General features: G+C 49.4%; 3 protein-coding genes across 3 annotated transcripts; 2 read left to right on the plus strand and 1 right to left on the minus strand.

Annotated features, from left to right (window-relative positions):
• Nucleotides 1-594: 594 nt before the first annotated feature.
• On the minus strand, nucleotides 595-9,684 carry FOMMEDRAFT_18396 (uncharacterized protein). The gene is made up of 19 exons (XM_007264335.1): nucleotides 9,584-9,684; nucleotides 9,204-9,533; nucleotides 9,025-9,149; nucleotides 8,460-8,976; nucleotides 8,122-8,409; nucleotides 8,052-8,071; nucleotides 7,749-8,004; nucleotides 7,224-7,697; nucleotides 6,914-7,171; nucleotides 6,767-6,844; nucleotides 6,087-6,691; nucleotides 5,883-5,994; nucleotides 4,914-5,792; nucleotides 2,777-4,852; nucleotides 2,049-2,721; nucleotides 1,868-1,984; nucleotides 1,441-1,791; nucleotides 994-1,383; nucleotides 595-931 (listed from the first exon to the last, which is right to left on the minus strand). Exons 13-15 carry the CDS (start codon nucleotides 5,774-5,776, stop codon nucleotides 2,478-2,480), a joined length of 3,183 nt encoding a protein of 1,060 aa, XP_007264397.1. The 5' UTR covers nucleotides 5,777-5,792; nucleotides 5,883-5,994; nucleotides 6,087-6,691; nucleotides 6,767-6,844; nucleotides 6,914-7,171; nucleotides 7,224-7,697; nucleotides 7,749-8,004; nucleotides 8,052-8,071; nucleotides 8,122-8,409; nucleotides 8,460-8,976; nucleotides 9,025-9,149; nucleotides 9,204-9,533; nucleotides 9,584-9,684; the 3' UTR covers nucleotides 595-931; nucleotides 994-1,383; nucleotides 1,441-1,791; nucleotides 1,868-1,984; nucleotides 2,049-2,477.
• Nucleotides 9,685-10,318: 634 nt separating this feature from the next.
• Nucleotides 10,319-10,744, plus strand: FOMMEDRAFT_26973 (uncharacterized protein; the record flags this gene model as incomplete). The annotated part of the gene is made up of 1 exon (XM_007264336.1): nucleotides 10,319-10,744. One exon carries the CDS (start codon nucleotides 10,319-10,321, stop codon nucleotides 10,742-10,744), a length of 426 nt encoding a protein of 141 aa, XP_007264398.1.
• A 612-nt stretch (nucleotides 10,745-11,356) lies between these two features.
• FOMMEDRAFT_78605 (uncharacterized protein) lies at nucleotides 11,357-11,779 on the plus strand (the record flags this gene model as incomplete). The annotated part of the gene is made up of 1 exon (XM_007264337.1): nucleotides 11,357-11,779. The coding sequence occupies one exon, from the start codon at nucleotides 11,357-11,359 to the stop codon at nucleotides 11,777-11,779; it is 423 nt and encodes a 140-aa protein (XP_007264399.1).
• Between the last annotated feature and the right edge of the window lie 62 nt (nucleotides 11,780-11,841).

Genomic DNA, 11,841 nt, shown 5'->3' on the forward strand with positions numbered 1-11,841 from the left:
TATATTTTAGACTGTCATGTCGCGTGTCCTACATAAAGTTCCTCAAGCACACTACACTATACAAATACACTTACCAACTATCATGGCAACTTCGTCAAATCGGTTTGTAAGTGGAGCGTTTTTAAAATTTTGAAATAATCATATACGATTTACATCTAAAGAGCGTCGAGAACAAGAGGAAGAAAAGAGCGATGATGGCACCGTCCAAAGCCAAAAAGAGGAAGAAAACAAAAAATGACACCGTCTAAGTAGGTAAGCTTTCACCGACAAACAACAAACCTAAAAATCGCATACGCAACAAGCGAAATGACCATTGCAAGCAAGACATCAGAGACCCACGCAGAAGCGTTATTCTCCACAACACCTCCATCTAACTGAACAGCATCGTAAAGTGCTTCTTGGATAGCTAACGCCATAGCTTCCATACCGAATAAGTCGTGTGCGCGGGTTTTGGCTCGTTCAGCTAATTCGGCTCGGGCAAGAGGGTTGAGAGAGAGGGGGAGGATTGAGTGTTGGAGGGTGTGTGCCCATGTTTGGGGGGATGGAGGGCAGAGCCAGCCTGTATGTGATTCTGGTGGTGCGGGTGGGGAGGTCAGGACGCTCTCGGTTGGTCCGCCGCTGTTGCATGCGAGTACCGGAAGACCACAAGCCATACCCTCTACGGGACCGATACCGAAATGCTCGTTCGCGGGTGTGTAAAGAAGTACGAGTGTGGATGGTGCGGTGAGTAAGGCGGCACGTTGTGGAGTCGTGAAGTTGAGTAGGAAAAGGATATCTGCGTTTTGTATGGTAGGAGATGTTGGAGATGGAAGTGTGCGGAGGAGGGAGGTGGTGGGCGTTGAGAGGTGGTAGGTTAGGTTGGAGGACGTTGCGAGGGCTAGGAGTTCTTGCAGTGTTTCGATGTTATCTTGTAGTCTTGGGTCGTACCCGCCTGCGTTGTTTCATATGAGCGCGATCCTCGGATCGGTGGTATCAGAAAATTAAATAACTCACCAGCAAGAACGAGACGCAAAGGTTCTTCCGAGAACGTGTTAGTCGGCATATCCTGCTTCAACAACGCAAAAGCCTTCAACGCAAGCGCAGCATTCTTCTTTTTCTCAAATCGATTTAACGAAAGCAACGTCGGACGATTCCTATTCTTTCACCCATCGAACTCAGAAAACTCAAATCCAATATAACCAAATTAGAAAGGTGTAGTTGAAGTTACTTACGAGCTGATTTCTTGAATCTCTGGACTACTATCGGAGTTTTCTTTTGATGGAGGTGTGTAAGCTGCGAGGTTGATCCCTGGGTATACTACTCGCGGTTTTCGAGGAATTGAGAAGAATGTGTTGAATACGTTTGAGGTGAATTCTGAGTTTGCCAGTAAGATGTCGGCGTTTCCTAAGCCGTTCATGAGTACTATGATACTTTAATCTTGGAAGAAAAGTTAGAACTCACCAGTAGTAATCTCCTCAAGCCAATCCATCGGCATCCTATACACCCTCTTCAAAATTCCACCCTTCCTCCTCCTCCCAATCTTCCCATCACCATCAAGCTGCAACTCCCCATCCGCAAGCAACTTATCAGGAAAATGACAATAAAACACCACGCGTCTCCTCGCAAACATTCGTAAAAGCGGGACACAAGTTGAGAGTTGGTCTACGAAGAACACATCGTACGTCTCTGCTTCGCCTGAACGAAGGAGGTAAGATGTGAGGTGGAGTTGACGCAAGTGTGCGAAGAAGATATGGAGTTTCCCCTTGTATGCGCGAGGGAAGGGAGATTTTATGTGATGTACACGGAGGATTCCTAAAAGAAGTAAGCACATAAGTAGGAGACGTGTAAGTCATCATGCGAGTCAGAAAGGAGGAAAGGACACGCATACCGTCCCTCGTCTCCTCGAAACAATGTTTAGTATCGTGATGACTTGTATAGATATCCACTGAATGACCCAAGTTCTGCAAGCCCAGGGCAGCATCGACGACGAGCCGCTCAGCACCACCTGAAACGAAATACGTGTCACTAACAGCGGCAAGGCTAGATTACACGAGAGAAGTGTGAAATACCTATTCCAAGATCTGGGTGGATGAACGCAATTCTGAGTTTTTCATCCATTGTGCAGGAGATGCGACTGGGTTGCTTTGTGACTTGGCGGAAGGAGAGTAGCGGGTATGCGGCGTATTCGCGGGCTCAGCAGGTAGCTAACCAGTTGACACATTTATATTAGCTGCTGGCTGAGAACGGTATCTACTTCCCACGAGTTGGCATATGATTCTTGAAGATAGAAACCCCATACGGGCGATGGCATTAAGGAGGCATAATATGTAGACAGTACATCGCATATGTAATCACAGAAGAAATAATCTAGAACCACAGACGAACATAGGACAGCACATAGAGGGTATGACAACAACAAACAAGGGTGATAGAACGACAACGGACAAAGACGAAATCCTACAAAGGCAACATCATGAACAACCATTAAAACTCGTGCTTCAATAGTCGAGATCGTCAACGTCCTCTCCTCGTTTCTTGCGTGCCATCCGGTCCTTCTTCGCCTTACGTGCTTCGTTCGCAGATAGCTTCTTCTTCTGCGCTTCCTTGTTAATCTTGTTGCCCATCGCATCGTATTCATCCTCCTCTGGTCCGTTACCCTTGTCAATCCGCGGTCCAGCGCCCTGGCCTTGTACCCAGTTGTGGCCGGACGCCTCAAGGGTACCGTCCCGCATGGCCCACACTCTAATGAAGGAAGATGTGATTAGAAATAGCTAAGGTAAATATGGGAAGTACTTACTCTTTGCAAAGTGACTCGGAGAAGTCACGGTTGTGAGTGATGATGAGCACACCTCCCTCGTACACCTTGAGTGCCTCAATAAGAGCAGCCAATGACTCACGGTCGAGATAGTTCGTCGGCTCATCCAAACAGATGATGTGCGGCCGGCGCCATGTTGCGGCACCAAGAACAATCTTAACCTTTTGACCACCCGAGAGACCACGCATGGTGTTGTGCGACACAAACTCAGCCTCAAGGCCGAAGTCTGCGAAGTGCTTCTCGATCTCGCGACGGACGAGCGGACGGAGAAGACCGAGGCGCTGAGCCTCACGGGTGTCGACTTCGAGGACCTTCTTCTCGAAACCACGCTTGACGAGCTCATCACGAGGGACCCAGATGTTCTCAGACGAGGAAAGGCCCTTGAAAGAAATCTCGTACTCGTATGACTGCTTGAGCTTCTTGCGCGCGATGATCTCTTCGAGGGTACGTTTCTGGCCTTCGACGACAAAGAGAGAGCCATCCTTCATCTTCTGCTGCTCCTCTTCAGTGACCTGACGCGCGGCTTTGCCCATTTCCTCCAAGTCCTCACCCGTTTGGTAACGCCACAGCATATATTCGAGAGGCGTCTTGTCGAGATGATTATCGATGTGGTGGAATGCGTGCTGTGCAACGTAACCAATAACCAAGTTCGGGTGCTTCCAAACCTCACCACCACAGTTCGGTTCAGTGTCGCCGACCAAAAGCTTGACAAGTGTCGACTTTCCGGAACCGTTAGGACCAAGGATAGCAACACGGGAGTTGAGCGAGACTTGGAGTGTGATGTCGTGGAGCTGCTGCGTGGCCGTTCCAGGATACTGGAATCCAACCTTGCGCATCTTAAGAAGTGCCCTGTCCTTGGTCTTAACACCTTCAAGAAGTGGGGGGTCAGGCAGCTTGAATTTGTAGTCCTCAGCTGCCTCGAGCGTGTAGTATGATTTGGCTTCAGGCACGACCTTGACAAACGCTTCAAGGTTTCCCCTGTAGCGCCTGAGCTTGAAGCGGTTCAAGTGCAGAACGTCCGTGATCGTGTTGTTCAAAAAGCCGGAATCGTGCGACACGATGATTGACGTGCAGTTCGTGAGTCCAGTGAGGTAAGCCTCAAGCCATGCGACGTTGACAACGTCCAAATGGTTAGTCGGCTCATCGAGCAAGAGGATATCGGCCTTGAAGAGCATAGCACGAGCAAGAGCCAACTTCATCTTCCAACCACCAGACAGACTGCCAATGGCCTGGCCCTGCCTCTCGTCGGAGAAGCCAACAGAGACGAGCGCATCAATAATCTCCTTCTCCGTTGCCTGGATGCGCTTATCGGCAACAACCCACTGGAGAACAGTGGTGTCAGCCTCACTGCCGTCGATGTCGTGCTCGACGTAGAACGTGCGGACCTCGTCGGGTGACGGGAAACCCTCGACCTGGCCGTTTGTAATCGCGCGCATGAGTGTCGACTTTCCGGTACCGTTCTTACCGCAAAGACCGTAGCGGTGGCCACGCTTGAGCCGGAGGGTAGCTGTGTTGAGCAGGATCTTCGCACCATATGCAAGGGAGAACGTGCAGTTGCAAAGATCTTCGCCCTCCTCTTCATCTTCATTGTCATTGTCTTCCTCATTGTCAGCGGCAGATGACTTGAGCATATATTCAGCCGCGACCTTCTCTGCCTCAGGCGACTTCGCGACGTAGGCAAGGTAAGGGGTAAGCGATTGCCATTGAGCGTTGTCGAAGTTCTTCAGGTTAATAAGCGCTGCAGCGAGTGCACCAATGTACTGAACGGTGACATCGGAGGCAGAAGGCACCGGAGAAGCACCAAGCTTCTTGTAGATGGAGACAAGGGAAGACGTGAGGCCAGCTGGTTCAGCGAACTTGAGTGGCGGAAGGTCGGTACCGTCACCCGTTGGGACTTCGCCAACCTGGCGGAGCGTAGCAATCGCACGCTCGACGACGCCACGAGCCTCAGGGTCACCGATGGTGTCCTTGATCTTGATCAGACCCGGGAGAAGCTTCGGCAGGAAGGGTCGGACAGTCGTCGCAGAGTCAACGAGCTTCGCCATGTTGTCGATGATACTAAAAGAAGAGTAAGGTTAGACTAGACTTAATCAGAAGCGCGGAATCAACGGAGACTTACACGGCGACCTTTCGCTTCGTAGCAGTGAGCTTCTCATTAAGACCACGGGAGAGAAGCGGGACCATTAGGGAGAGAGTAGGGGAGTCTACTTCAGAAACGAATGTGGTGGCGGCGAGGAGTTGGATGGTGCTGGGCACCTCCTCGACCGGATTAATTAGAGCTGATATTAGGGCCGGAATAAAGCGTTCTATGTCCTTGTTGGAAATCAATGCAGTGGCCTTAGTGAGCGTATCGCGCGCAGCCTTCTTCACGTCGGCCTTGGTGTCCCAAATGACCTCAGAGAGGACAGGGACGATGTCAGGCATAGACTTGGCGGTCTGCTCCGGAGCGCTAACGATGAGCTGGTTGAGGACGGTCAGAGCGCCGGTCTTGATCTGCCATTTGCCGGCAGTTTTGATCTGATGAAGAAGTGCAGGCAATACGGTGACGGTAGCCCATGGGTTCATAGCAGCAACGTATGCCTTCACCGCGTCGACAGCGGCTGTCCGGACAGCGGGCATCTTGTCGGCGAAAGTCTCAATGAGTGCAGCAGATAGTCCCGAGCTGACGAAAATCGGCTCGAGCGTCTTGACGGCACCCTGAGAGATGATAGTTGAAACGGTCTTAGCGGCACCCTCGCGCGCAGCAGGGCTCTTTTTGTCGGCGAGCGCCTTGATGGCAGCATCGGCGAATCCCGACGCAGCGACGGCGGAGGGGCCTTCTTTTTGGGCGAGCGCAACAAGGTTGGCGGTCGCGGCTTCGCTAACAGCCTTGTCGGCAACGAAGACAGCGGATAGGTCGACTTTGCTGTCAGATACCATGGCGGCCTTCAAGTCAGCGGGCGAAGGGATCGAAGCAGGAGTGGCAACAGACGTCGCGGGCATTTCGAAATCTATCTATCTGATGGATGGATGGCAGTCGCCACGTACGACAGGCAGCACAGATCAATACAACTGAACGATACAGGACAATAACGCAGAGAATACACACCTAAGTAGTTGAGATAAGAGCGACTAGGGTGAGCTTTAGTCTAATGTCGTCTGTAAGGCTTGCAAGGACAAGAAACAAAGAGACACTCTAAAGCGGTCTATAAGGCCGAGGCCTGCGGGAGCGAAGGTGCCTGTCAGTAACTTGCAAACCACCGAGCTCAAAGCCACACACTGACGATGAGCACGGGCAGGAAAATGGACTAACCGTCTATGCGTGTAGAGAAAGGGGAAAGTGAGGAGCGTCGATAAGTTTTTCGGTGCTATATATGCAAGCAACAGCGGAGTTTCAATTACTAATTACATTCGCTCGATTGGGTAGTCAAGGCTGTTGCTAATCTCGGCTCTGCTCTCCGTCCGTCCGTCTACTCCAAGCCTTGTGGCCGACCTCTCTACTATTCACGCCGAGCACCATCTTACTGCCGGTATATGCGCAACTGACTCAGTGCAGCGTCGATGTCGGTGCCCGGAAATGGGTAACCCAGTCACCGAATAAACAAAAAAACGCATAAAGCAACGCTCGAAACGCATGCATGAAACGTCAAACAAGATCAGAAACAGCATCACCGAACCCTGTTCCTATCTCGCTAAAAATGCGGGGTACCTCCTCTCCCACAGAACTCTATCGTACCGCTCGCCACATCGCAGCGAAGCAAACAAAGAAAACAACGCCAGCATCTGCAATTTCAAAGAGTTCCGAACAAACTGTCCGTCTGTCTAAATAAATAAAATGTACGCTAAACCAGACTGCACGCGTCTCACGATACCGCCCCTTCGTCACGTTGTCTCCGAGAACTTGAGCGGTGTAAACGGCTGTCAGAGTCAGCGTGGCGCACGTTTGTCCAAATTAGCTATCGAACATCGAAAGAAACGTAAGAAGATACGTACATATCCACCGCCCTCGTAGTGCTTGCTGTTCGCTTCTACCCAATGAAGACGCAGTGCGTGCAGGAATGCAGACAAGCCCTAAAAATGCGGCGGTTAGGACATCCCGGTCTCCGTACACGAGGTAGAAAGAAGCATGTCAATGCGCACCTCCATCACACAAAGAATAAAGACAGTCAAGCTGAACCACATGAGGCCAATTATGACTAATCCTATCGTGCCAAATAGCCCGCTCCACCCTAGTGCAATTTCAATAGTCATCGACCATAGCACTTCGGACAGCTGCGCATGAGCCAGGGAAAGAGCCCAAAGACGTAGATATGATGCTGTATGGGAAATACAGCCGAGGCAGAACTCGATCGTATGGATGACCTGGTGCACGATTATCTCACTGAAGTCGTGTTCCTCCTATCTCCGGAATTAGAGCGTGTAAACTGATCAATATCAAGATAGCACATACTACAGATTCTTCCATAGCCTCAGCAACAGCGCGGCCATTACCTTCTTCCTCACCTTCCAAGTCTCCACTCATCCTCGGCGCGTCATCCGCATGGTTAAGACCAACGTAACCCTGCTTGTGTATCTTGTTCATCTCCTTCCATTCAAGATACGGCTTTGCTATGAGTAGCCACGGTACACAAATTGCTGCCAATCCCAACAAAATCACCTGAACCGTTGCTTGACCCCTGTAAAGTTGTTCTTTCGGGTCGACAGTTCCGGGAGAAAGGAACATGTTGATGATCATGTTCAGTAGCGACGGCGGCTGAATCGACGCCGTGGACCAGTCAATGCTCCATTTATAGATAATGCAGATGACGAGGTAACCAAAGATGGATTGAAGGAAGATCATTTGTGGGATGAAGTTTGTATAAATATCCGAGATTCTGTTGAAACGAAGGTGATTCGGAACCTGCAAACAAAGAGCGAACGTCATCTGTAGCGACCCGATTCAGTTATATTCTTTTTCGTTTGGCTCTTCACTCACATGGATAACACCAAGTACTATCGACATCTTCATCTTGTATGAGTTGGTGAAAACCAACGCATTGTCGGCGTCATGCCAGGCTGGATCCAGTCCGAAAGGATAGACATGTCCATTAGAAACGCCTTCCTGGGAATCCTCCGATCCGACCCAATCCCATCCAGAGTGCCAGATGTGCAACGACTTTGAGAAGATGTCGTTGTACATTAAGCCAGTATAAACGGAAAAGGCGCCCATGAGCAGAATGATATACCGTCCACTATAATACGGTCAGCGAGCGTTCTCAGGCAATCAGATTAAACTTACAAGAACGGCATTCCAGCCATCTACGAGCAAAACATCAGCTTGACCAGCTAAATACGGCAGATCCACTTACTTCTCCGAGATCAACATGCTTTAGCTTGTTTTCCATCGAGATCATGAACAGGGCGGAGACGAAAATGATCGCTCCGTGGCCAATATCACCGAACATAACCGCAAACAAGAAAGGGAACGTAATGACAGCGAACAGCCCTGGGTTAGCTTCTTGGTAAGTTGCAATCCCGTAGCTGTCCATGATTGCTTGGAATCCTTCTGTGAACTTGTTTGTCCGAACGAAGGTCGGAGGATTCTTATTGGTACGAAGTTCGTGCAGGATAGGAGGAACGTTCGTCCCAGACTCCTCCTGAACATCCTGTTAGATGGATTATTCCCAGAAACGAAACTATCACTTACAGTAGCATGACGCAAAGCTTCTTGGACTATGACAATGTCTCTCGTCGGAACCCACCCTTCCGCGAGCAAAGTCTTGCGGCGGACATCATAGTTGAACAAGTTCAACGTCTCATAAATCATTTTCTCCTTGCGAACCACATCCTCCCATTTTGAAACACAATCACCGATGGCATTGAGTTCAATACGTCTGTTATGGCCAGTATTGTACAATGCAGTCGAGAGGTCCTCGAGGCGTGTATTAACATCCCGAAGCGCTTCTTCGCGCTTGTCGGCATTCGCATCGATCGGGTAGAGCGTTGCACCCATTGACTCGGCTACCTTGCGGATCTTCGCCAGCAACGCTTCACCGTGCGCGAAAATGATGAAGACATTTTTGCGTGTTTCTTCTCCTGAGACGGGATTGATGAAAGGTTCGTCAATGTTTGCATGGTTCATATAAAGATTGCCACGCAAGACACGCCATAAGACTCGCTCGAGGGTGGGGAGACGAGAACGCTCAATCGTTCCTGAGACGAACCTAGGACGAAAATGAGTCGGGATGATAGACATGAACTAATACACGTACTCCAAGTCAAAACCTCCTGCTGCGTATTGTCCCGCAGGAAGCTGACTCTCGGTATCGTCGTGTTGCAACAACGGAGCGGCACTCTCGTCAAAAGACGTGCGTATCTCACTCTGGTGACCCTCAGCCTGAAAAGTCAAGGTCAACGACACTCGCCACATTCAGCAAATTAATTCTCGCACCCTCTGGAAGAAAACAGCTGTTTCACGGAGAACATGCCTCGCTTCGATGAGTTCCCTTAAACGCTCGCTAAGCGTCTCATAACTGTCATTCATCTGCGTAAGCCTCTTCTCGTGCTCAGCCAGCTGGACATCAAGGTCGTCGATGGTCTGGGGACCACGAGGGCCAACAGTGATCATTGACAAAGCTGACTCGTAAAGCGGCCTGACACGTATGGGATCCTTCTCCTTCTCAATTTGTGTCTTGAAGAAACGAACGCGTCGAGCCATTTCGTCGATGCGACGAATCTCGGCAACGTATGAACGTTGGAATGTATTGACCTCCGGGTTCAACTGCGAAGACATTGAGTGTCCTCGCCGGACTAGAAGAAAATGATACTTACGTCTTTGAACTGGACATTACCCAGCTCACCCAACTCGTAAACAGCATCATGCGCGACCTCAGTAGGCACGATGAGCTGTACCAAGCTCATCTGCTCAGAACCTGTGGCGAGTCACGAATTAATACGCAGACCTAAAATACTACAATAAAGTATTTCCTTACGAAAGAACGTCGGGTATTCATCCCCCATGTTGTCCTCAGCCCGTCGAGAACGACCAGAATAGTTGAATGGATAGGAGGAGCGCAGCCTTCAGCGTTAGACGCGGCGTCGCGGCAAGTCATGTTGACGTAAGCATTGTGGAATACAATTTCCTTTTTGTGTTGCATACGACTTGTGGATTCGACTCAAGTCTTGCTCTTTTACTCACGACTGTTGCACTTCTGAAATTTCCCAGCTACATGATTTTGAGAGCTTATATATGTTGGAAGGCATCTTAACTGCGATGAACTGCTCTGCCGTGCTCAAAGCGGACGGTCCAAGGCTTCCTTAGGTGTGAAATCTTACTTTCATCAGCGCTGACGATGTCAACTGGCTATACCACTAAGGATTGCTTCTTATTCTCCCTAATCGTCTTTGCCCTACTGATACGCTTCAGGACCTCTGAAGAGCATGGATCAGCAAAACGAAATTAGATCTGTTGCTCAAATGCCCTTTATTGCCTGCTTATAAAAGTGTGCTAAATCCTTGTTGGCCGACTCCCAGTACTTCAAGCACATCCACTGGCACTCGAAGACAATGAAGCCCTCCCTCTTTTCATTCCTCGCTAGCCTTGTGTATCTTGCTCTGTCACAGTCCATATTCCCTGCCAAAGTAGACTTTGGTTTCGACGACCCATTCATAATCATGGCTGCTACTACCTGCGGGAGCATACTATCCCCTACGTTCCCCGAGTCAGGCGATATCCCGGCTTTCCCGCGTCTCGGCGCTACGGCGTTCATAACTAGCTCGGACACATCAGCTTGTGGCACCTGCTGGAGACTCTCACAGGAAGGACGCGATGAACCACATACATTTGTGTTCATGATCAATCCTGCGGCAGAGGGCTTTCTTATCTCCGGGACAGCCTTTGATGACCTGACTGGTGGAGATGACGATCCTATTTACGTTGAGGCTACTCAGGTGGATAACACATTTTGTAACGTTTTGCCAGGGAAGAATTAAGGTCAGCTATCATTTGAATCACTATGAAAAGACGAACCAATATTCCAGTTTACAGGATAGGCTGCATTCATTCCTCATGCATGTTCTGTACCATTCTGATAAATGCATTGTATTGTGTAGAAGGAGCTGAGAAACGTATTGACAGGTCATGTATGGATAAAAGCAGTCAACGAACTCAGTCCAATCGAATACTGGTTCTCCACAACCGTCTGCTAGCTTAGAAGCTTGAAGTGGTCCTTTCTAAATCTATTCATCAACCTCCAGAATGTACCAACAAGCACGTATCATACATCCGCATTCGAGGGTATGATCATAGCAGATTGCCCTGACAGGCTAAAAGCGGGACAACAGGCACACGTCTGCATACACAATTTAAGAATCAAGTTGGTCAGGTGGGAGGAGAAACAACGTCCACCATCATTCCATCCTTGGTCTAAATTTAATTTGTGCCTTTGAGACTTCCGGAGAATGCGGCTCTACATAGTCGGAACTGTTAATCATAAACAGCATTATTTGGTGTTTCATCTTCAAGTGTATAAAGCCCAGGCAAGCCAGTCAAACTGTCGACTTCAGCAATAAGTTCTTCCTTCCTTCACTCTCACTGCTCAAGTCATGAAGCTCACCACTTCTCTCTCTATCTTCGCTAGCTTCACAAGCTTAGCAATAGCCCAATTCACCTTACCTGCAACTGTCAACCCCAACTATGACAACCCAACCCTCCTCACAAGCACCCTTACTTGTGGAACTCAGCTCTCTTCCCAGTTCCCTACTTTCGGCTCGCTTCCTTCTTCTCCTCGTATCGGAGGCCTGGTCTTTATCGGCAACTCAGATTCATCGTTATGCGGCACTTGCTGGAGGCTCTCACTCGCAGGAACCCGGGAACCGCATACAATATTACTCGCTGTCGATTCTGCGAGCGAAGGATTTGTTATCTCACAAGAAGCTATGAGGGAGATTACGGGTCAGAGCGATGTGACGACAGCTATTAATGTAGATGCTACTGAGATGGATGGCTCGTTTTGTGGGATTTTCTAAATTGTATGGGTTTCTTCGCGAACGTTGAAGGTCTAGGTAAGAGATATTAATCTTGAGCATGA

The sequence above is a fragment of the Fomitiporia mediterranea genome (assembly GCF_000271605.1).
Source record: "Fomitiporia mediterranea MF3/22 unplaced genomic scaffold FOMMEscaffold_3, whole genome shotgun sequence".
Classification (NCBI taxonomy): domain Eukaryota; kingdom Fungi; phylum Basidiomycota; class Agaricomycetes; order Hymenochaetales; family Hymenochaetaceae; genus Fomitiporia; species Fomitiporia mediterranea.

Bases quoted from the DNA above. Each gene is read 5' to 3' on its own strand.
- FOMMEDRAFT_18396 (XM_007264335.1), bottom strand. From the start codon at position 5,776: ATGCCCGCGACGTCTGTTGCCACTCCTGCTTCGATCCCTTCGCCCGCT. The intron at 4,853-4,913 runs GTAAGTCTCCGT...CTCTTCTTTTAG, and splicing joins ACGAAGCGAAAGGTCGCCGT to TATCATCGACAACATGGCGA. The intron at 2,722-2,776 runs GTAAGTACTTCC...TTCCTTCATTAG, and splicing joins TCCGAGTCACTTTGCAAAGA to AGTGTGGGCCATGCGGGACG.